Source organism: Microcaecilia unicolor, chromosome 4 (genome assembly GCF_901765095.1).
Source record: "Microcaecilia unicolor chromosome 4, aMicUni1.1, whole genome shotgun sequence".
Classification (NCBI taxonomy): domain Eukaryota; kingdom Metazoa; phylum Chordata; class Amphibia; order Gymnophiona; family Siphonopidae; genus Microcaecilia; species Microcaecilia unicolor.
Window position 1 is genome coordinate 72,283,100 of NC_044034.1, and position 23,948 is coordinate 72,307,047.

Below are 23,948 nucleotides of genomic sequence, written 5' to 3' on the forward strand. Positions count from 1 at the left end.
GGGTAGCATTGGGGAGGGGACAAAAATATTTGTATGGAGCAGACTGGAAGGAATGAAGTCTGTTCTGCCTTCAACTGTGCTTCACCAAGGTTCAATTTCTGTGCAGTTACTTTGTAAAGAATTGCTTTTTTTTTTCTTAAAGTGTGACTTTGAAGGATGCGGAAAGTCCTTCAAGAAGCATAAACAACTGAAAGCTCATAGATGTCAACATACCAATGAGTTACCATTCAAGTAAGTGAATTTGATAAAGATTATAATATTTTTTAAAAGTGTTTTTAAAAACAACATATTTAGATTAAAAAGTAATTGCTGTTTCCAGAGTTGGTTTGCGTTTGAGTGATTCTATTCATAATTCAGTGGAATGTAAAATACCACCAAATGACCTTAGTCCACTGGTTAGAGCTTTCACTTTGAGCTTTGTTCTGAGCTCGTCATCTTAAGTGTGCTGCTTGGCAGCGTATTGTAATGGATATGGTTGACTAATTTTGTAGCAAAATATTACTTGCTGTTGAAAATTCATCTTGTGTTGAGTTTAACTGTGAGTGCCCGTGACGTACATTGCATGACTTAAGATGTATTGGGGCACAACTGGGATCAAGGGTAGAACAGGAACGTTTAAATGTGGACAAGCCAGCTTTTATACTTAAAATTGTACAGCACTGAAGAAAGATGGATTGATATGCTGTAGAGATGTTAAACAAGTGAAGAAGTGGTCATGAGTCGTATATTTTGACATTCGGACAAATCTGACTTATGACTTAGACTTGATACAGACCTTACTCATGTTCTCATAACATGTGTTTTACCTCTTAGATGTGAGCATGAAGGATGTGGCAAGTGCTTTTTTTTACCTAGCAAATTAAAACGCCATGAGAAGGTGCATGAAGGTAAATATATATGCCCCCCTCCCCAAAATACTGCATTGTTTATCAGAAGCTAATGTTTAGTGTTTCAGTATAATTTGAGGACATTTCCCCCTTAGGAACTTCAGGGGGTGGCTGTGTTTTTTCATGGCTAGAATTTCTCTTTATATAATGAAGCCTTTTTATAAACCAGGCTTTTGCACAAATGGTTGCTGTCAGTGGCAGATAAAGCAAGCACATTTCTTTTTCCGATGGAAGACATTTTGTTCCTGGTTTTCTTAGTACTGTACAAATCTGATCAATTTCTTGTTACGGCCATATTGTATCTCCACTTCATTTGATCTTCTGTTTCTCTGAATACTTCATTCGCTGTAGCTCTTACCTACCCTGAAGCAACTACTGTTTTTTTTGTTTTTTTTTAAATAGGTTACGCTTGTAAAAAAGACAACTGCTTATTTGTTGGTACAACATGGACAGAATATTTGAAACACATGAGGAGCTGTCATGTAGGTAAGTCCATAAATTAAACATTTATTGCTGTTGGGTCTTGTCTAAAAGAGAGATCTAGAATGATGGCAGAACAAATGAAAGCAAAAAAATTTAATGGGCCATTAAGACTCTGCTTAGACCTCATGATCTTTCTTCAGAAGCACTTGGTCTAAGTTGGTATCTACATAGATTCTTTTTTGGTTAAAAGTGGCTATTTTGTATGGGCATAAAAAAGTTGCCCTATAGGAAACTGTATATAAGCAAAAAAAAGTTTCCTTAGGTTAAATTGGTGAAAAGAGATGTTTGGTTTGTTGCTTTGGGACCAATCACAAGATACTTCAATGTTGAGATTTTTTTTTTCTAATCAAAAGTTGCTTTAATATGAAAAATATTTTCGCAAGTGATTTACACAGTTAACATAGTGCAGGGCCCTGGTGATATACTAAAGAGAATTAATGATAGTCTCATACTGGAACTTTATTCACTGAATCCATGCTGCTATATACCGAGGGCTGGATGCCATGGTTTTAAAAACTGAGGGCTCCCACACATTCACTAAATTTTATTTAATTTCTCACATACACTTGTGAACTAGTTGTATGAAAGAGTTGCCTCATATACATCTCTCTTCACTGATTTAATATAGGGAAACATTTTGCTTATATATTTGGGGTGTTTCCCTAACTGGGGGGCCCTTTTATAAAGACTAGGTAGTCTCTATGCGCGTGCAGCATTTGCCAAAATGAGACTACCACCAGGCTTGCTCGCCCCCCTGGTGTTGGTTTTGGATTTGGCGTGCGCCCATACCACCAGGACAAATTTTTTTTATTTCCAATCAAGCGTGGCGTTTCCGGTGTTAATCGGCATTTGGCTTGTGCCATCGGGTCACCGCACGTGTGCCCTTACCGCTAGATCAGCGGGTGGTGGTAATGGTTCAGGCCGTAAATAGGCACGCGCTGGTTTCAATTTTACCGCAGGCCCTTTTCCCGGCCCACTGAAAAAAAGCCCTTTTTCCCCTGACTCAGTAAGAACTGGCCTGGCATGTGCCAAAAACACGTGCCCACACTACCACAGGACACTTTTTGCTGCGGCTTAGTAAAAGGACCCTGGATTCGTTGTTGATTTGAAATCTATAGGAAATATTGCCAGATTGAATCCAGGAGAATTTAAACAAAACTAGGAAGGGTAGGATGCCTGTAGGAAAACACAGGAAGGTGACAACTGAGGCAGTTGGATAGCAAATTTCCTCTTTTTTTTTTTTTGTAATATTGCCTAAGCACCGAAATGCGGATCTGCATCTAGTCCAATCAATATACTTCCTTTATCCCCGAGTTGGGGATTGATTGGACTTGATGCAGATCCGCATTTTGGTGCTTAGGCGCCTGCCTTAGAAGTGAAATCTATAAACACAAACGAGGAAATGTATATATCTATAAATATACATTATGGCCAGTAAATAAATATATAAATATATATGGAAATTTTCAATGTCTAATCATTTAAAAAAATGTGAAACTTAAAAGATATCAAGATGTATGGATATATGAAGAAACAATGACTAGAAAGAAGCACCAAAAGTACTTTGCCCTGCATTCCACTAGGGCTAGATATAAAATGGCCTCCCCTCTTGCTGGTTCATAGACCAGTTGTTCCAAGAAGCAGTTATTTACTATGCCTGGGAATTTTATCTCCCTACTGCTAGTAACATAGTAACATAGTAGATGATGGCAGAAAAAGACCTGCACGGTCCATCCAGTCTGCCCAACAAGATAAACTCATATGTGCCACTTTTTGTGTATACCTTACCTTGATTTGTACCTGTCTTTTTTTTTTTTTTTTTTTTCAGGGCACAGACCTTATAAGTCTGCCCAGCACTATCCCCGCCTCCCACTACCAGCTCTGCCACCCAATCTCGGCTAAGCTCGAGGATCCATTCCTTCTGAACAGGATTCCTTTATGTTTATCCCACGCATGTTTGAATTCCGTTACCGTTTTCATCTCCACCACCTCCCGCGGGAGGGCATTGCAAGTATCCACTACTCTCTCCGTGAAAAAATACTTCCTGACATTTTTCTTGAGTGTGCCCCCCTTCAATCTCATTTCATGTCCTCTCGTTCTACCGCCTTCGTATCTCCGGAAAAGGTTCGTTTGCGGATTAATACCTTTCAAATATTTGAACATCTGTATCATATCACCCCTGTTTCTCCTTTCCTGCAGGGTATACGCAAGTCTCTCCTCATACGTCTTGTATCGCAAATCCCATACCATTCTCGTAGCTTTTCTTTGCACTGCTTCAATTCTTTTTTACATCCTTAGCAAGATACGGCCTCCAAAACTGAACATAGTATTCCAGGTGGGGCCTCACCAACGACTTATACAGGGGCATCAACACCCCCCTTTCTTCTGCTGGTCACACCTCTCTCTATACAGCCTAACAACCTTTTTATTTACTCTTTCAAAAAGTACAGAGACTAGAGAACACTCAGTGAAGTTACATGGAAATACTTTTAAAACAAATAGGAGGAAACATTTTTCACTCGACTAATAGTTAAGCTCTGGAACTCATTGCTGGAGGATATGGTAACAGTGGTTAGTGTATCTGGGTTTAAGAAAGGTTTGGACAAGTTCCTGAAGGAAACGTCATAATCTGCTTTTGGGACGGGCATGGAGAAGAAACTGCTTGCCCTGGGATTGGTAGCATGGAATGTTACTACTCTTTGGGTTTCTGCCAGGTACTTGTGACATGAATTGGCCACTGTTGGAAACAGGATACTGGGCTAGATGGACCATTGGTCTGACCCAGTATGGCTGTTCTTATGTTCTTGTTGAGATGCTGCAATCAGAACTGTGAACAATACTTCAGACACGGTTGCACCATAGATTGGTAATGATGTTATTGTATTCCTAGTTGTTATTTTCAATTGTTTTTGAAACAAATGTTACATTGAGGGTTTCAATGTGTTGCAGAAACTGATTCAAGTTTGTTTTCCCGGGTCATATCTTCTTGTATATAATCTAACAATGGGATTCTTTTTCCCTGTGTTTATCACTTGGCCAACCTTGCAAGTCTAGGAACTGGTCATCTATGATGAGAGATGAAATTTAAAATACTAAAATGTGGACTGTTCTTGTTTTAATGTCTTTGAATAACTTTGGTTCGACCACAGGTTTCACTACTTTTCCAGATTACTGAGAGTGGTGTTTAGCTTGTTCATTAATAGAGATCCTTGGGGCACTCTGTTACTTATCCTGTCTGTTGGGAAAACTGGGTATTTTGTTGTATGCTTGTTTGCTGTCTTTTAACCAATTTATATAAACAGATTTGCCTTCTGTCCTGTGAGGAATGAACTGCTTTCTGAAAGATTCACTGTATTGACTGACTTATTTATGTACATGCTTTATTTGTACCTTCAAAGAAGCCTATTAACTTAAGACAAGTTGATTTTGCTAAATCCATGCTGTTTCCTTTTCTATCGGGCTCACTGGTCTGTACTACCCAGAATCTTCCCTGGGGCCAAATTATTTAAGGAAAAAAAAACCCAAAACATTTTCTCCTTCCACTATTACATCTACTAAATAGAAATTGCGAAAAATAAGATGTCCTTTTTTTTTTTTTTTTAAACAGTTTTTAAGGAGCTGTGTGCTTGTGAACCTTATGTTTGAAATCTACCTTTCAGCATGAAAAATTAATGTGGTATTGATCATATTTATAGCCTTACCTCTCATGCTATGCTATCAAGTCGAAGGGGTATTAATGGATTTATAATGCTTATTGATTTGCATTGTCAGGATGGCAAATTGGTTAACAAAAAGACATTGATTTTCACTTTATTTAATAACCAGGTTTTTATAGTTTTCGAGTAGAGAGATGTGGTAGCCGTGTTAGTCCACTTTTAAACGTAATCAGTAGAAATAAAATAAAACATGGAAAAGAAAATAAGATACCTTTTTTATTGGACATAACTTAATATATATTTTGATTAGCTTTCGAAGGAAGCCCTTTGTCAGATCGGAAATAAGCAAATGTTGGTAGATGACAGTATATATAAGTGAAACATCAAAGTATTTCAGTGACAGTCTAACAAGATGAGGGTGGGTCAAGTGAGAGACAAGGGCCCAGATGATCAAAAGCCCCGCACTGTTCCAAACAGCGCCCTAAAAATAGTGCCGGGACAGCGCAGGGCTTTTCTGCATCGATGATCAAAGATAATGCATGCAAATCTAAGCAGCGCTATTATCTTTGATTATCATGTTGAAGTGCGGGAGAATTGCGCCCGAGCATGCGCTCAGCACAATCCTCCCGCACTTGTTTGACAGGTCTGGGCTGTCAAAAGCCCAAACCTGTCAAAACAGCCTGCCGAGGCCCGAACAACGGGGCTGGAGGTCCGGTGGGTCTCCAGCCCCACCCCAAACCCCCAGAAAATGTCGTGGCCGTCACCGGCCAAACGCTCTCCCACCCTCCCATCCAGCGACCGGGGGGGGGGGGGGGGGCTGGAGGTCTGGTGGACCTCCGGTTCCCCCCCCCCCCCCCCCCCCCCCCCCGGCGATTCCACCCCTTCCATGTTCAAGGAGGGCTGGAGATCCGGAGGGTCTCCAGCCCCGCCCCCAAACCCCCACAAAATGTGGCCACCGGCCAAACCAAACCCTCTCCCACCCTGCCACCCAGTGACGGGGGGTGGGTGCTGCAGGTCCGGTGGACCTCCAGCACACCCCAACTCCTGCCCCCCAGCGTTCTTTCAATCCCTGATGGTCTGTGGTGGGTGACAACCCCCCTCCCGGCCTCCCTCCCTCTTCCAGTCAACGCCGCTTCAAAATGGCGGCGCCCAGCCCCGCCCATTGCATCCTGGGATGCGCTGGGTGGGGGCTACAGACCATGTAAGGGAATCGCTCCCTTACATGGTCTGTAGCCCTGCCCAGCGCATCCCAGGATGTAGTGGGCGGGGCTGGGCGCCGCCATTTTGAAGCGGCGTCGACTGGAAGAGGAGGGAGGCAGGCATGCTGCGTCCCTCCTCCAACGAAAGGGAGGGGGGTTGTTACCCACCACGGACCACCAGGGATTGAAAGAACGTTGGGGGCAGGAGTTGGGGTGGGCTGGAGGTCCACCGGACCTCCAGCCCCCCCCCCCCCCCCCCATCGCTGGGTGGGAGAGCGTTTAGCCAGTGACAGCAACAACATTTTCTGGGGGTTTGGGGGAGGGGGGCTGGAGACCCACCGGACCTCCAGCCCCCTGTTCGCGTTCGCTTTTGGGGGGGAATGGGGGCCTGCCAGCATGCAACTGCATGCTGGACAGGGCTCACCATTCTTCCCCAATGATCCGCAAAGTCTAACGCCAGCTCGGAGCTGGCGTTGATTTTGCTGCGGCCAGCGACCCAATCTTTGGCGCGCTGGACGCTGATCATAGGGGATGAATGCGTTAAGCGCTGATTAGCATGTATTTGCAAGCTAATTGCGCTAAGAGCCCTGTTTAGCATGCATTTGCATGCTACTTGCTGTAAGAGCTCTCGAGTGCGTTGTTTCAGGCGCTCGAGGGCTCTGATCATGGGTCGGCTGCAAACTCCGGCGCTAGTATGGCGTTAACAGCCTCTAGCGCCAGAGTTTGCTTTTGATCATAAGGGCCAAGGAGAGCCTGGTGGATGAGGGACAGGGCGATATGCATGGAGATAAGAGGGTGACAAAGCAGTACAATTTTATAATGGGTTAGAAAACCCAGATCTTCTGGTGGGTGTCAAAATATTTAATCATTCTGACTTCAAAGGTCTTACGTTCCTGTATTGTTTTAAAGTTTCCTTTTAGGATTCTTACCATAAAATCACTGGTACAGTGTTCTAGTTTTGTAAAGTGCTGCCCCACAGAGGTGACATCCTGGTTGGTACTAGCATTTTTCATATGGTGTCTATGTAAATTTAAATCTCTTCTTTAGCATCTGATTTGCTTCTCCAATGTAGCACCCTTCATTGCATTTTTTACTCTGAATGATATATACCACATTGGAAGATGAGCATGTGAAGGATTCCTTAATGTTCACTATTTTTCCTTTGTGAATTACCGTGGGGTCCTGTGAAATGTTTTGGCATAGTTTACAGCTGGATATATTGCAAGGATGTATCCCATTCTCTTCTTTTTGAGTCTGGGTTGGGAGCTTCTAATTAGCTTGTGTTTTAAGTTGGTTGGCTGTCGGAAGGCCAGCACTGGTGGGGTTGGGAATATTTCTCTCAGTAATTCATCTTCCTGGAGTAAAGGCTGTAGATCTCTTATGATTTTTCTTAATTTTTCCAGCTCTGGGTTGTATGTCACTATAAAGGGGGGATTCTGTCTGTGGCTTTCTTTTCCTTGTACTGTAGCAGATTTTCGCTGGGTGTTTTGAGGGAGGAGGCAATATTCTTGGAGATCATTTTGGGGTTGTAGCCTTTCTGTTCGAAGGATGAAGTCAGCCAAGCCACAAGGTACCACCGTATCTGCTCTGACCCAGGGGACAGAGACAGACACCTCGGAATCCTGACTTGAGTTTTTGTTTTGTCTTGGAAGCTTCTCTGAAGTGTGTGTGGTATATATGGGTCTTGTTTAAGCCAGTTTTTCAAGGAGCAGAGGCTTCTTATGTGTGCTTTCCTACCACTCCCTTTCAGTTTCTAAATGGCTGAAACCAGCTAAACCAAATTTTTTAATTCTGATGAGCTTCCTAAGGGGGTTGCTTACCAAGGTGCACTAGCATTTTTAGCTCCTGCTAAAAATCAGCTGGTGCTAAATGCTAAAATACCCATAGGAATATAATGATTGTCTCTTTAGCACCAGATGATGTTTAATGTGATCTGAAAATGCTAGTGCACCTTAGTAAAAGACCCTCTAGGGTGGGGGGGGGGGGGGGGGTGGAAACTTGGCATCTTATCCATAAATATACATAGGGAAGGATTGTGATTGCCTGCTGTACTGGCTTCTGCCTATAGCTGTAAGGTTCTTTGCACCACCACACTTTTTCTTGATCATAAATATGGGGAAAATTTTTTATTTTTCACTTCTTTAGCTCTATTTGTGAGTTGTGGTATTAGAAATAATTTGGATCTTTTCATGAGATATTGGGGGTTTCGGCTAAAGGCTTTCCGCCCATAGTTCAGGGCCCAATATTTCTCTGGTATCTTGTGGTATCTTACAGAGAGCTCCACTGATAAACCTCAGTCTGACTTAAATCTCACTGAAGGGTCCTTTTACTATGCTGTGGTAGAAATCAACTGGTAGTAAACACTGAGTTGCTGATAGGAATATAATGGGCATCTCAGCTTTTACCACCAGCTAAAAATGCTACCTGGCTTAGTAAAGGACCCCCCTGAGTTTTTGGAAAGCTTGTTGGAAGTTATAACTGAATGAACTACACATCTGGTGACTTTTGCCCTAGAAACGGATGGAAATAATATATTTTTTTAATTATTTTCACCATATTTATTTATTTATTGCATTTGTATCCCACATTTTCCCACCTTTTGGTAGGTTCAATGTGGCTTAGACGGAACAACGATGAAAGCAAAGCTTCCATATCATCATGCTGATCAATCCATAGACTGGTGGGTTGTGTCCATCTACCAGCAGGTGGAGATAGAGAGCAAACTTTTGCCTCCCTATATGTGGTCATGTGCTGCCGGAAACTCCTCAGTATGTTCTCTATCTCAGCAGGTGGTGGTCACACACAGCAGCAGCTCTGGCTAGGCCTCCAAGCCTAATTCTTAGGTTTTGTTGAGTGCCTGGGGTTGAGGGCTCTTTTGAGCAAGTGCAAACCTGGTGGTGCCAGGTCCCTCCTTTTCTCCCCCCTCCCGCTGGCTCCGTTAAAAAAAAAAAAAAAAAAAAATTTTTGAACGTCCTTAAAGGCGTTTATTTCGACGTTTATTTAAACGTTTATTGCAGCTACTCACTGGGACACCAGGTCGTTACAGCTCGGAGCGGCAAGCAGGTAATTTTTACCTTTTTATAGTGGGCAGGGGGTTCCCCGATTCTTCTCCTCGTGGCATATGGCGTCGGAAGGCGAGGGCGCAAAGAGTCGCTCCCCGGATCGCTTGAGCGCTTCTAGAGGGGATGCGGGGGTCTTAAAGCCTGATTCGCCCTTGTTGGGTGACAGTTTCGTGACCGATGAATGTCCCGGTCCTTCCTCCGGCGTGGCGGTTTTTCCCGCCATAAACGCCCATCCCCCGCTCCTCGCCTCCGCCATCTTGGCCGGCCACGCGGCTCGGACGGCTTCTTCTTGGGCCGCCCTTGAGGTTGGAGACATTAATGCCATGAACGCCCTTAATTTGGGCGACGGCACAAAAGCGGCTAAAGTTAAGCGCCGTTCTTCCCGTGCGGCTCCTTCGCGGAGTGTCGCGCCGGACGCCATTTTGGATGCGCAGCATGTCTCTCCCCCGCTCTTGCGAGCGCCGGTTGAGGGTGCGTCTAGGGCTGTAGCCCAGGCTGCGGAAGTGCACAGTCTGGGGGGTTTCTCCCCCAAGTTTGTTTTGCTGCTGCATCAGGCCTTCCTTATGCAAAACGCTGCCCCTGCTCCCTCGTCTGGTAAAGAGGTTGAGGTTCCCAGAGGTAAACGCCTTCGGGTTGATTCCCAGGCCTTGGAGGACTTTGTCTCCTCCGATGTAGATGAGGGCAGCGTATCTGAGTTCTCCCAATGGCCCTTTGCGGATTCCTTGGAGGAGACGGATCCCCGCTCGGATGGAGCGGATGACCCCTCTGCAGCGCGGCTTTTTAGCTCAGAGGATTTGCCCAACCTGTTGATACAGGCCATGGACACTTTGAAGATTTCCTCTCCGGAGGACGTCTCTCCCTCAGCCCCTGTTGGCTCTGCCATTATGCTGGGGACGAAGCGCCCGCCTAGAACCTTCCACGTACATGATGCCATGCACACCTTAATTTCGGCTCAATGGGATGTCCCTGAAGCGAGCCTTAAAGTGGCTAGGGCTATGTCCCGCCTCTATCCTTTGACTGAAAGTGAACGTGAGGCCTATCTGTGGCCTACCGTGGATTCTTTAATCACTGCGGTGACTAAGAAAACGGCGTTGCCGGTGGAAGGTGGCACGGCCCTAAAGGACGCCCAAGACAGAAGATTGGAGGCGGCCTTAAGGTCGTCCTTTGAGGCGGCTGCTTTAAGTTTGCAGGCCTCAGTTTGCGGCTCCTATGTGGCCAGGGCGTGCCTGACTATGGTGCAGCAGGCTTCCCCCTCGGATCATTCCTTGAGGGCTGATTGGCCGGCCCTGGAATCGGGCTTAGCCTATTTGGCAGACTTGCTGTATGATGTCTTGAGGGCCTCAGCTAAAGGCATGGCTCAGACAATCTCTGCGCGGCGGTGGCTTTGGCTGAAACACATTGGCCTGCTGACCACGCCTCTAAATCCCGCCTGGCTAGATTGCCTTTTAAAGGCAAGCTGCTCTTTGGGGTCGAGCTGGACAAAATCGTGACCGATCTCGGCACGTCTAAGGGCAAGAAGTTACCAGAGGTCAGGGCTCGGGCTAGTCCTCGTCCCGGTACCTCCAGAGGACGGTTTCAGGAAGCCCGTCGGTACCGCCCGGGCAGGTCGGGTTCCTCTGCCCCCTCTTCCTTTTAAGAGGAATTTCTCCCCCAAGCAGCATTCCTTTCGCAGAGACCGCCGTCCCGGAGGTGCTCCCTCCGGTCCTCCCCCAGGGTCTCGTACCCAATGACGGGGCCTTGGTCCACGCCCCAGTGCAGATTGGAGGACGGCTGTCCTCGTTTCTGGGCGAGTGGACCACAATAACTTCAGACGCTTGGGTGCTGGAAGTCATCAGAGACGGCTACAAGCTAGAGTTCTGCCGACCCTTAAGAGACGGGTTTGTACTCTCTCCCTGCAAGTCTCCGGTCAAAGCTGTGGCAGTGCAGCAGACCTTGGACAACATGATCCGCCTGGGTGCGGTCGTTCCGGTGCCAGAAAGTCAGCTTGGCAAGGGGCGTTACTCCATTTACTTTGTGGTACCAAAGAAAGGAGGTTCTGTCCGGCCTATCCTCGACCTCAAAGGGGTCAATCGGGCCTTGAAAGTGCGGCACTTTCGCATGGAGACTCTCCGCTCTGTTATAGCGGCAGTGAAGGCAGGGGAGTACCTGGCATCCTTGGACATCAAGGAAGCGTACTTGCATATTCCCATCTGGCCTCCTCATCAACGCTTTCTGCGTTTTGCAGTCCTGGGCCGACACTTCCAGTTCAGAGCCCTCCCTTTCGGGTTGGCTACTGCTCCGCGGACCTTTTCCAAAGTAATGGTGGTCATCGCGGCCTTCCTGCGAAAGGAAGGAGTACAAGTCCATCCTTATCTGGACGACTGGTTGATCCGAGCCCCCTCTTATGCAGAGTGCGGCAAAGCTGTGGACCGGGTAGTTGCTCTTTTGAGCTCCCTGGGATGGATCATCAACTGGGAGAAAAGCCAGCTGCGCCCGACTCAGTCCCTGGAGTATCTGGGAGTTCGATTCGACACCCAAGTGGGCAGAGTGTTCCTGCCAGACAATCGGATTGTCAAGCTTCAGGCTCAGGTGGACCAGTTCCTAGTAGCCTCTTCTCTTCGGGCTTGGGACTATGTGCAGCTGTTGGGCTCTATGACGGCCACGATGGAAGTAGTGCCCTGGGCCAGGGCTCATATGAGACCACTACAACAATCTCTGCTGCAGCGCTGGACTCCGATGTCGGAGGATTATGCTGTGCACCTTCCCTTGGACCCAGCAGTGCGCAAGGCGCTGAGCTGGTGGATGCAGACAGACAAGTTGTCTGCGGGAATGCCTCTGGTGACCCCGGAGTGGATTGTCGTCACGACGGACGCCTCTTTGTCGGGCTGGGGAGCCCACTGCTTGGGAAGGACAGCGCAGGGGCTCTGGTCTCCTGCAGAGGCAAAGTGGTCTATCAACCTCCTGGAACTCAGAGCCATTCGGTTGGCGCTTTTGGAGTTCATCCCGGTACTGGTGTTGAAGCCGGTACGGGTCCTGTCGGACAATGCCACGGCTGTGGCCTATGTCAACCGCCAGGGAGGTACCAAGAGCGCCCCTCTAGCCAAGGAGGCTATGAATCTATGCCAGTGGGCAGAAGCGAACCTGGAGCAGCTGTCAGCGGCCCACATTGCCGGAGTCATGAATGTCAAGGCGGACTTTCTCAGTCGCCATACCTTGGAGCCCGGAGAGTGGCAGCTATCTGCTCAGGCGTTCTTGGACATCACGAAGCGCTGGGGCCAGCCGAGCCTAGATCTGATGGCGTCATCGGCCAATTGCCAAGTGCCGCGCTTTTTCAGCAGAGGACGGGACCCTCGATCCCTGGGAGTAGATGCTCTTCTCCAACAGTGGCCGACTCAAGAGCTTCTCTATGTGTTCCCGCCCTGGCCCATGTTGGGCAGGGTGCTAGACCGGGTGGCAAAGCATCCCGGCAGGGTAATCCTAGTGGGTCCGGATTGGCCCAGACGTCCCTGGTATGCGGACTTGATCAGGCTCTCAGTCGACGATCCTCTGCGGCTGCCAGTGGAGCAGGGCCTGTTACATCAGGGTCCCGTGGTGATGGAGGATCTCTCCCCCTTTGGTCTTACGGCCTGGCTATTGAGCGGCAGCGTCTGAGAAAGAAGGGCTTCTCAGACAAGGTCATCACCACTATGCTGAGAGCAAGGAAGCGCTCTACTTCTACTGCTTACGCCAGGGTTTGGCGTATATTTGCAGCGTGGTGTGAAGCAGGCTCACTTTCTCCCTTCACTGCTCCAATTTCTTCAGTGTTGGCGTTCCTGCAAGAAGGTCTGGAGAAAGGCCTGTCGCTCAGTTCCCTTAAAGTCCAGGTAGCGGCTCTGGCTTGCTTCAGGGGCTGCCTGAAGGGTGCTTCCCTGGCTTCGCAGCCAGATGTGGTGCGCTTTCTCAAGGGAGTTAATCACCTGCGCCCTCCTCTGCACTCAGTGGTGCCTGCGTGGAATCTCAACCTGGTGCTAAGAGCATTGCAGAAGCCGCCTTTTGAACCCTTGTCGAGGGCATCTCTGAAAGACCTGACGTTGAAAGCAGTCTTTTTGATGGCTATCACTTCAGCCAGAAGAGTTTCCGAGCTCCAGGCGCTCTCATGTCGAGAGCCCTTTCTGCAGTTCACTGAGGCAGGAGTGACTGTTCGCACAGTGCCTTCCTTCCTGCCCAAGATTGTTTCTCGCTTCCATGTGAATCAGCAGCTCTGTCTCCCTTCCTTTCGTAGGGAGGACTACCCAGAGGAGTACTCTGCTCTTAAATATCTGGATGTGAGACGAGTCATCATCAGATACTTGGAAGTGACCAATGAGTTCCGGAAATCGGATCATCTGTTTGTCCTGTTTGCAGGTCCTCGTAAGGGTCTGCAGGCTGCTAAGCCTACAGTGGCAAGATGGGTCAAGGAAGCCATTGCAGCGGCTTATGTGGCCGCGGGGAAGGTGCCGCCTATCCAGCTGAAGGCTCACTCCACTAGAGCTCAGGCGGCCTCGATGGCAGAGGCTTGGTCCGTCTCCTTGGAAGAGATATGCAAGGCGGCAACTTGGGCTTCGGCTCATACATTCTCCAAGCATTACCGCTTGACTGTGGCTGCACGGGCGGAGGCCCGGTTTGGAGCTTCAGTGTTGAGGTCAGGGATTTCAATGTCCCGCCCTGGGTGAGTACTGCTTCGGTACATCCCACCAGTCTATGGATTGATCAGCATGATGATATGGAAGGTAAAATTATGTATCATACCTGATAATTTTCTTTCCATTAATCATAGCTGATCAATCCATAGCCCCTCCCAGATATCTGTACTGTTTTTATTCTGGTTGCATTTCAGGTTCAAGTTTAGTCTTCAGTTACTTCAGAAAGACTTCGTGTTCAAGTTTTTTCACTTGGATTCTTCAAGAGTTGAGACGAGTTTGTGTTACAGTGAGCTGCTGCATTCCTCTCCCCTCCGTTTTACGGGGCTGGATTGAGATTTAAATTCTGCCGGCACTCCCTCCCGCTTCGTGCGGCTGTAGGGCAGCTTTGTACCCCTCCCGCTTCGGCGGTGTTAGGGTCAGTCAGCTCCTCCCGCGGTTGCGGTTGCAGGATAAGCCAGATCCCCCCGCATCGGCGGGTGTGGTGTCCCTCCCCCGCTCCGCGGGGATGAGCTGGACGGATTCCCCTCCCCCACTTGTGTGGGGATGAGCTGGGTTAATTCCCCTCCCCCGTTTCGGCGGTGGTGAGCTGGGCAGAGTGTCCTTTTGTGGGTGTAATTCTCTGAGTGCTGAGTCCTGCGGATGGAGCTTTGATATCGACATACTGAGGAGTTTCCGGCAGCACATGACCACATATAGGGAGGCAAAAGTTTGCTCTCTATCTCCACCTGCTGGTAGATGGACACAACCCACCAGTCTATGGATTGATCAGCTATGATTAATGGAAAGAAAATTATCAGGTATGATACATAATTTTACCTTGTTTTGGTTCAGCTATACAAGTTTTCCCTAATTTACCTAAAGACACTCAGAAAAGAAGAGATTTCTTGGCTTTGCGGCCTAGATTTTGGGAGGCTCTTTTGCTTCCTGTTGTTGTATGGTGTTACTTAAGGCCTCTTTTACTAAACTGCACTAGTGATTCCTGGTGTGGCATAGGAATCACTAGCGTGGTTTAGTGAGAGAGGCCTTAAATGCTGCTGTTTATTTATTTGGATTTATTGACCGCCTTTTTGAAGGAATTCATTCAAAGCAGTGTACAGTAATAATGCAGTATGGCATAGTATACTTCTTACAATGTCAACACAATACGTAATAGAACATTTTAATTGACAGTGTAGGGTATCAGCAAAGATGAAACATATAGATAGGTAAGAGAATAAGGTGACTAATTTTAAAGGAAGGTGTACATGAGGTCAGAGAGATTTTTAAATATTATCTCAACTAGAGTAGGAGTGGATAAACATGTCCTGCTGCAGTATGTGCAGCCCATGTTTTCTTTGATTCCCAAAAAGTTGTAAGAATTTGTAATTGCTAAGGAGGACGAGGGGAAATATAACCTTGGATTATCTTGCTTGATGGAAATGCTGTGAGTGCTAATCCTGACATCTCTTTAGTATATTAGTTAACGTTAATTTTTTATTATTTTTCTTGTGTCTTGGCCCAGCCTGAATGAGGTCTATTAAGGGTTAATTTCCAGTCTATTTTATTAATGGAATGATCATTTCTTTTCCTTATCTATTTCTGTTTCCATTTCAGTCATAAGATTTATTCTTTGAATGCAAAAAGTTGCATAAAAAATTGGATTTCGTGTTCAAAGGGATTCTTAAAGGACACCTTTTTTTTGTCAATTTTGTCATACCATTTTTTAAATCTCTTTAGCTTAGAAGAAAATGAAAGCTTTAATGGATCTAAAAGTTTTTGAATATATTGCTTTTAGCCTTACAAGAATAAGAGCTAGTTAATAACATTTTCAGCTGTACTAAATTATTTTTGATCTGATTTTATTTTTCTCTCCTTCTCCCATCCTCCAGAGGAGGTAATCTGTCAGGTATGCAGTAAGAAATTTAAGCGCAAAGACTATCTTAAGGAGCATCAGAAAATTCATGCCACAGACAGAGAATTGTATCGGTGTCCGAGAGAAGGCTGTGAGAGAGCGTACTCCACTGTGTTCAATGTTCAGAACCACATCATGTCCTTTCATGAGGAGATGCGACCCTATATTTGTGAAGTTTCTGGGTGTGGAAAATCATTTGCTATGAAAGTATGCAGCTTTTTGAATTTGTATCCCTTTTGGCTTTCTGTAGTATTTGTAATGCCCTGTGTCCCTTACAAATAACCTAAAAAGAAATTTTAACACATGAGCTTTTGACCTGTGCACAGAAACAAATATATATGAATGCCTTTTTACATTTGGGGCTGTAACCCTTTTTTTTTTTTTTTGGTCTTAATATTGTCACTTATCTGTGCAAGGAGAGGGAGACACATGTTTTGGTTTCTTTTCTGTTTAATTAGTCCAATACTTAGCGCTTGGGTGGTGGCCAAAAGTCTAGCATAATTGTCCAAAAATCTTTTCCTATTAGCTTCATAAAAAAGTCATGTATAATATGTCTCCAAATCGGTTACTTAAAAGGACCTTCATACACATGTGCTATCAGCAGTATGTTCCAAAGTTTTAAATCATTTGTCCCAATAGTATGGGGGGGGGGGGGGGGGGGGGTAGTTTCTAATGTGTGTGAAGGGAATAGCACATGTTTGTCTTGTAATACCAGCTCAGTGTTTTATTTATTTATTTTATCTATGCCTGGGAGCATCAGACTTAATTAGTGGCCAAGGTTCCTGGCACTATCTTAAAATGGGCCAGAGCTGCAAAAATAGGAACACCCCTTCCAATGCCTACCCAAAGCCATCTCTAGTGGCTCATTAGAACGGATGCAAAATGGCATCTGTGACCCCCAAGTGGTGGGCTCTTGGTGTTGCCGCTAGAGGTCAAGCTGCCATATAAGTGCCTTTTGGTTCTAAAATATAAACATCTGGTAACTACTGCATAGACTCCTAAAGAAAATACTTGAGATTCTGAAAGCCATAGTGAAGTAAGACATATACTGGTCCAAAAAGACCACAAAACCCTAGATCATGTTATTTGCTGAATTTCTTCCAATGTCTGCCTCGGAGCACTGTCTTGAGATAACTTTCACATTGGATGAACCATTTAGATACCATTCTGTATTGGGTAATTATGGGTCAAAACAAGACTGCTCTCAAGGGAATATATAGGAATTGCTTTTAAAATGAAAAAAAAAAAAGGTAAAAACAAATGACTAGAATTTTAACTTGTATTAATTCTTGCATGCTTACTTTTGAAATATTGTACAATAAGAATAGCCATGCTGAGTCAGACCAGTGATCCATCTAGTATCCTGTTTCCAACAAAATCCTGGTCACAAGTACCTGGCAGAATCCCAGAGCTGCAAGACTCAATATTACCAATCCCAGAGAAGTAGTGGCTTCCCCCATGACTTCCTTATGGACTTTTCTCCAAATCTTTTATTAAACCCAGGTACACTAACTGCTCTTACCACATCCTGTAGCAATGAGTTCGGAGCTCAACTAATTGCACCAGATTTTTTGTGAAGTCCAGAGAAGGACTTCTCTGGAATGATGGCCTGGGGGGGGGGGGGGGGGTGATTTGGACTTTGAAAGACCGAGTAATAGAAAATAAGAATGCCTTACCTCAGAGATGGATATAAATATGTAAACTGCATTGGTTGTACCACAGAAAGGTGGTATATCAAATCCGTGACACCCCCTATCTTTGCTGTCTCCATCCCACTAGGAAGAATTTTCCCATAATTCGTAAATTGGGAACTGATATTTGCTGGTTACTGAACTTAATGTTCCTGACCGCCTCACCTAATTACTCTGGGGCCCTTTTACTAAGCCACATTGGGCACCTACTCGCTCCAAACGCATGTCAATTTGGAGTTACCGCCCGGCTACCACGTGGCCCGGGCGGTAATTTCATTTTTTTTACGCGTGTCCACGATGCACACCAAAATTTGTTTTGTGGTGCATGGCAAAAATTGGGTGGTAACTCCAACTTGACACTCGTAGGCAATTACTGCACAGTTAACACGAGAGACCTTACCGCTAAGTCAATGGCTGGCGGTAAGGTCTCAGACCCAAAATGGACACATGCCCATTTTTATTTTGTCACACATCTATTTTCGGCAAAAATTTAAAAAAGGCATTTTTTTCAGGCGCGCTGAAAAATAGATCTGCGTGCGCCTAAAACACACGCCTACACTAGCGTAGCCCATCTTTCATTGCACCTTAGTAAAAGGACCCCTCTGTTTCTTATATTCTATGCATGCTTCAGTACTATATATAGTAATATTTATGTGTTAATATTAATATCTCATCCAGAAAGAATAGTGAGTACAACATGCAACGCATAGATTTAACTGCAAGTTTTCCATATTTCATCTGGTTTCCCATTGTTTTAAAATGAATTTTCACTGAGATACTCCAACATTTCAATTTTAACAAATAGATAAAGGGCCAATTACACCAAAGCATAACACATTTATAATTTGACCATTTGAAAATAAATAAGCAAAAACAAACAAGAGTGTTTTCGAATATATTAAAGTAGCTCTGATGAGCACTTCTAGTTCACCACTCGAAAAGAAACCAGATGAAAAATAACATTTCTATATTTTGTTTTACATCTACAAGGGTAATAGAAGGGAGGTTCACCACCACAATTCTAGCTTTGCTTTTAGAAATTCAAAAACGGACTAGCTGCTGTGGAAAAAATTGTGGATGCCTAATTCAGCTGCATTTTTTAACCTGTGCTGTTTTCTTTGTTACAGCAAAGTCTTGATCGCCATTCTGTGGCACATGATCCTGAGAAGAGAAAACTGAAAGTATGTATGAGTAGAGTCATTTTCCTTTCATGTGGTTCAGCAGTCATTTGTAGTAGGGAGACAACTGTTTATGCTGGGCAACTGCTGAACCGAAAGATGACATTTTTCTAACATCATGGTATTTTTTGCTGGTAATAAATTAAAATAAAACTGAGAAAAGAAAATAAGATGATACTAACTTTACATTTTTTTTTGATTAGCTTTCAATGGTAACCCTTTAGTCTACGATTTGTAGTTTGCTTTTTATTGCGTGATGGAGATTAGCTAAATATCAAGTTCCAGTCAATTTTCTCTGGAATGTCTCCTGCACTTTAGTGAAACTGATTTTGGTTTTTATCTAATGCTGTGATGCTCAAAAGTAAACGCAGGTGCTAGAGGCCATTAGCGCCATAATAGCACCTGCATTTACTCGCGCGAATGTTCAGAAGCCTGGAGAGCATGCAGACGAGCAACACAAGTAGTATGCTAATGTAATCAAATTCATGTAAATGAGATCATTTTGTATTCCTCCCCGATGCTCAGAAAAGAGCACCCGAAACAAAACTGCTTTACCGCTGCAAGAAATAACACCAGATCAGCGCAGGCTAGTTAGGCTGTTGGAAGAGAGGATGTCCCATGATTCTTATGCTTCTCTCATGAATCTGTCTGCAAAATCTGCTGGCTTTGATTGCTTTTGGAAGCAGAAGGAAGCCTGTGCAAGCCCTTAAGCGTAGTCGTGAGAAACAGCAGACCCAACGATAGCACACGCTGGCATCTGTTTCCTGCATCTAAATATAAGCAACCATGCTTAAAAAAAAAAAAATAAACAAAAACACTTATAGGCTGCAGAAAACAGACCAGTGTGTGCTTTATGTTCAGGTTTTACCAGGTGTGCGCAGGAGCAGAGCTTACTGTGGAACTCTTGCGCATGCACCAAAGCACAATTCTTCCACCGAACTCCCTAATACTCAACACTGAGTGCGCTTATATTTGCATCTCGTTAGTGTTGAGCATTAGAGCGTTGTTCTGTGCTGTTCCAGTGGTATTTTTATAGCTCTATGCGGAACAGAGCCAGCGTTTTGAGTATCTGTGCCTAATTGTTACTTTGATGAACAAGCTGAAAAGGAGACCAAAAACAGAGGCTAGATTCTATCAAGGTGTAACAGTAGGAGTGCCAGGATGCATTTCAAAGGATGGAGAGGCCCTGTGGCAACCACAAAAATCTTTATAGGAGTAAATCAGAAACCCAGCATGGCCACATTTCAGCAAACTGCTTGCATCAGAGGATAAATTCTTTTGAAGTTCTTAACTGTTTCACCGAAGGCTGCATAGATTTCAGCAAACTGTGCTGCCAGATGACAAGACTTTTTTGTTTGATTCTTCGTTTTATGAGAAGGCACAGTTTACCTGCTCGGCAAAGTTGCTGAATCTATGCAGCCTTCGGTGAAACACAGTTGTAAACGTCAAAGGATTTATCCCCTGATGCAACCAAGTTTGCCCAGAAGTAGCTGTGTCAAGTTTCTTTGATGTGCTCCAATAAAATTAGGTTTTTTTTTGGCCCCCCCCCCCCCCCCCCCCCCAAAATGGTTGTCGTACTGCCTTTCTGTCCTTTGTTTTCCGTCCTGGCACTCCTGTTGTTGCACCAAGGTAAAAAGGAGGACAAAATAGGAAACTTACCTAAAGACGGGTTGTCCTGCTTTTTGTTCAAGTGTAAATCACTGGGGAATGGGCAAGGTTTGTTTAAAACTTGTAGGCCAGGTGTGCTATGACTGAATTAGTATCTTTTACATCAAGATAACGCTGTACACAGTACCGGTAACACCTTTTTGCTACATTTTCCAGCTTCAAGTAAGATATCTGTGAAACAGTTTTCACTTCCTTTTGCATACCAAGATGTGGCTGTCTGGAATTCTTTACCATATGTGTAATTAGATCTTGCAGACATTGCCCAGTGTTTAGGACAGGATTGACATTTTTATTCCATAAATGTTATGTGGGATTTGGATTGAAATTTTATTAGTAGCATAATTTCTTATTATAAATCTAGGACGTAATGATCTGGTCTCTTGATTCTGGGGTCCTTATACTAAATACTAAGCCGCTTGACCATCTACGCACACCCAACATGCACCAAAATGGAGTTACTGGCCGGCTACCTCGTGGCTCTTGCAGTAATTTCATTTTTGGCATGCGTCCAATACGCACATCTGAAAAATTTTATTTTTGGACATGTGTATCGGACGCCTGCAGGTCACTGCATGAGACTTTACCGCTAGGTCAATGGCTGGCAGTAAGGTCTGTGACTCAAAATGGACGTTCGCCAATTTTGATTTTTGCCGCGCATCCATTTTCAGCAAACACTTAAAAAAAAAAAAAAAAAAGGCTTTTTTTTGGGCGCGTGCTGAAAAATGGACCGGCACGCGCCCAAAACCAACACCTACACTACTGCAAGCCATTTTTCAGTGCGCCTTAGTAAAAAGACCCCTCTGTGATCCACCTAGAACCGTTGAGGTACTGGTAGAATATGAGCTCTAGATGTAATGTGTATTTGTGGTTCTAGCATTAGAATGAAAGCATTATTAAAGCAATATTGTAGAAGTTTTCAACTCAAAGGTGTGCATCTTGGGCAGGAGAGCGAATGATTGGCATAGGAAGAAACCTTTTTAAATTCCCCCCCCCCCCCCCTCCCTTGACAGGTGAAGCGCCCACGTCCTAAACGGAGCCTTGCCTCGCGTCTCGCTGGATATATTCCTCCTAAAGCAACATCAGAAATTACTGCAAGATTGGAAAGCGGACATCCTGGAGGAGGCGATGATCCACCATCTGTTGAAACATTGACCCTCTGCTGAACTAAATTGCAAGAGAATATGAATTTTGCAGCCAAAACACTGACAGTGTCAGTATTACTCTACCTCATGTCAGTCAATCTATTTTTGAGCTTTTGTTTAAAATGTACTTCATTGAAGTGTTAATTTTTTTTCCCTTTATTAAAAGGTTATTAATGCAGAATGTTTATAGTTTTCTTTCTTTGTTGTGCATCTTTAGATAGCCCTTGCTCTAGTTGAAGCCCAGCAACTATGTTCTTGTACTTAAGCATGGATTCCACAGTTCTTTATTTTTGAAAATGTTAGAATTCGTTTACTCCTATAGCCTTACATTTTATAGTGACCACAACAGACACACACTATTACTTAATGGAGTAATCTTGTTCCACAAGTGGGTTGTTGAAGAATACTATACAGTAGATGGCAGCTTTTTGATTGCCAGTCCTAACACATTATTTAAAAAAAAAAAAAAAAGATATATTAATGTAAGAAAATAAAATGAATTTTGTTAAGTTTAGTAGTCCAATATAGCTTTTATTAATTTCTCATACTCTTCAGTTATATTAATTAGTTTTATGTGGTAAATACTAGGGCTACATTTCAATTAAAACTTTTAATCTTGCAGTTAATTGCACAATTAAAGGAGGGGCCCGAGATTCTCTCTCAATTCCTTCACTCACCTGACCGAGGTTCTCTCAGTTCCCTTCCTCCCCATCCCCCGTTCTCTCTCGATTCCTTCGCTAGCTCGCTCGTCCATCTGCCCAACGCTCTCTCATTTCACCCCACCCCTCCCCCCCATGGTTCTCTCTCAATGCTCTCTTCCCTGTGGGTCTCTCTCAATGCCTCGCCTCCCCTCATGCCTTAATACCTTCTGTGGTCATTTAGGGCTCCTATTTCTGACTTAGTCGTGATTGAAGCAGGTCTAGACCAAAACGTTTTAACTTTTAGACCTGGATGTTTGCTTTGTTCCATTATAGAACGTCCAAGTTTTGGAAATGCCCAAATCCCGCTCCCAACATGCCTTTTGTGATTTTGACGCATGCAGAGAAAAAGTTTCAAAAATCGTGATTTGATCTTTTGTTTTTTTTTTTGTTTTTTTTTTAGAAAAACATCCAAATGCCAATTCATTCCATGTTTGAGACTTTTTTTTCTTTTTAAAATGAGGCCATTAGTGTGTTAATATTTACAGGCATTAGGGGCCTTTTACTAAGCAGTGGCAAGAGTTAGGGCATGCTTACTGCAGCCTAAAATGACTTACTGCAGAATGCGCTAAGGCATCCTGTGGTAACTTTCACATCTGTGCATGCAAAGCATGTGCTAAAATTTTTTTATTATGCTGGCAAGTTCAAAAAGAGCAATCCTGATCCTCGAACACTGTAGCATATAGCCGTTATTCAAAGCTTTGAATAATGACTGCAGTTACATAAGAACATAAGTATTGCCATACTGGGACAGACCGAAGGTTCATCAAGTCCAGCATCCTGTTTCATGGCCAATCCAGGTTACAAGCACCTTGCAAGATCCCAAAACAGTACAATACATTTTGTGCTGCTTATCCTAGAACTGATCAGTGGATTTTCCACAAGTCCATTTGATAATTACTTATGGACTTTTCTTTTAGGAAGCTATCCAAACCTTTTTTTAAACCGTGCTAAGTTAACTGCTTTTACTACATTCTCTGGGAATGAATGCCAGAGTTTAATTACATGTTGAGCGAAGAAATATTTTCTCCGATTTTGTTTTAAATTTACTACATTGTAGCTTCATTGCGCCCCCTAGTCCTAGTATTTTTGGAAAGAGCAATCAAGCGATTCATGTCTACTTGTTCAAGTCCACTCATTATGGAGTTCTCCAGAGGATTGCTCTTATCCCTAAGAAGATTGTGATTGTGTTTGGACTTTTGTCATACCGAGGCCACATTAAGATTCATTTGACCCCTTAGAAAGGCTGATGCTGAAACCTGGCCAAGTAGGGTCCATCTTCAATTAAAAAAATTTTTTAATGCATCTTTGGTTCCTCCTCTTTTCTTGGGCCACCACTGCTCTTTCTTGGTTTTGTGACTGACTAAAATATGACTAGTAGAAGCTGAAAATGGGAACATATGCATTCTGGACACCAAGACTCAAATCTATGCTGGACTATGCACAAAGTGGATTTCTTTCTAGCCTGCAAGAGTGGCTATTACCTCTACAAAGTACCCTTTCCATCTGAGATGCAACTACTCAAAAGGCATCGCTATACTGAGGCTGACCAAAGGTCCATCAAGCCCGGAATCCTCTTTCCATCAGTGGCCAAAACAGGTCACAAGTACCTGGCAGGATCCCAGTTGTCTTCAGAAAAGTTTTGCTCTGGGTTTCTTAAAAGTGCAATTGGTGTTTCTTGCATTATTTAAAGGGTGTTCACAAAAGTCCCCCTTAGCAATTCATTCTGATTTGGTGCGTTATTTTGCAAAGG

At 44.5% G+C, this 23,948-nt stretch overlaps 1 protein-coding gene across 1 annotated transcript in view; it reads left to right on the plus strand.

Annotated features, from left to right (window-relative positions):
* GTF3A (general transcription factor IIIA) overlaps positions 1–22,436 on the plus strand; it is a 40,830-nt gene extending 18,394 nt beyond the window's left edge. Inside the window, exons 4-9 of the mRNA XM_030200334.1 lie at positions 143–231; positions 814–887; positions 1,290–1,373; positions 15,796–16,025; positions 18,637–18,690; positions 21,366–22,436. Coding sequence (XP_030056194.1) covers positions 143–231; positions 814–887; positions 1,290–1,373; positions 15,796–16,025; positions 18,637–18,690; positions 21,366–21,518 — 684 coding nt within the window. The 3' untranslated portion in view covers positions 21,519–22,436. The remainder of the gene's footprint in view (positions 1–142; positions 232–813; positions 888–1,289; positions 1,374–15,795; positions 16,026–18,636; positions 18,691–21,365) is intronic.
* The last annotated feature ends 1,512 nt before the right edge of the window (positions 22,437–23,948 follow it).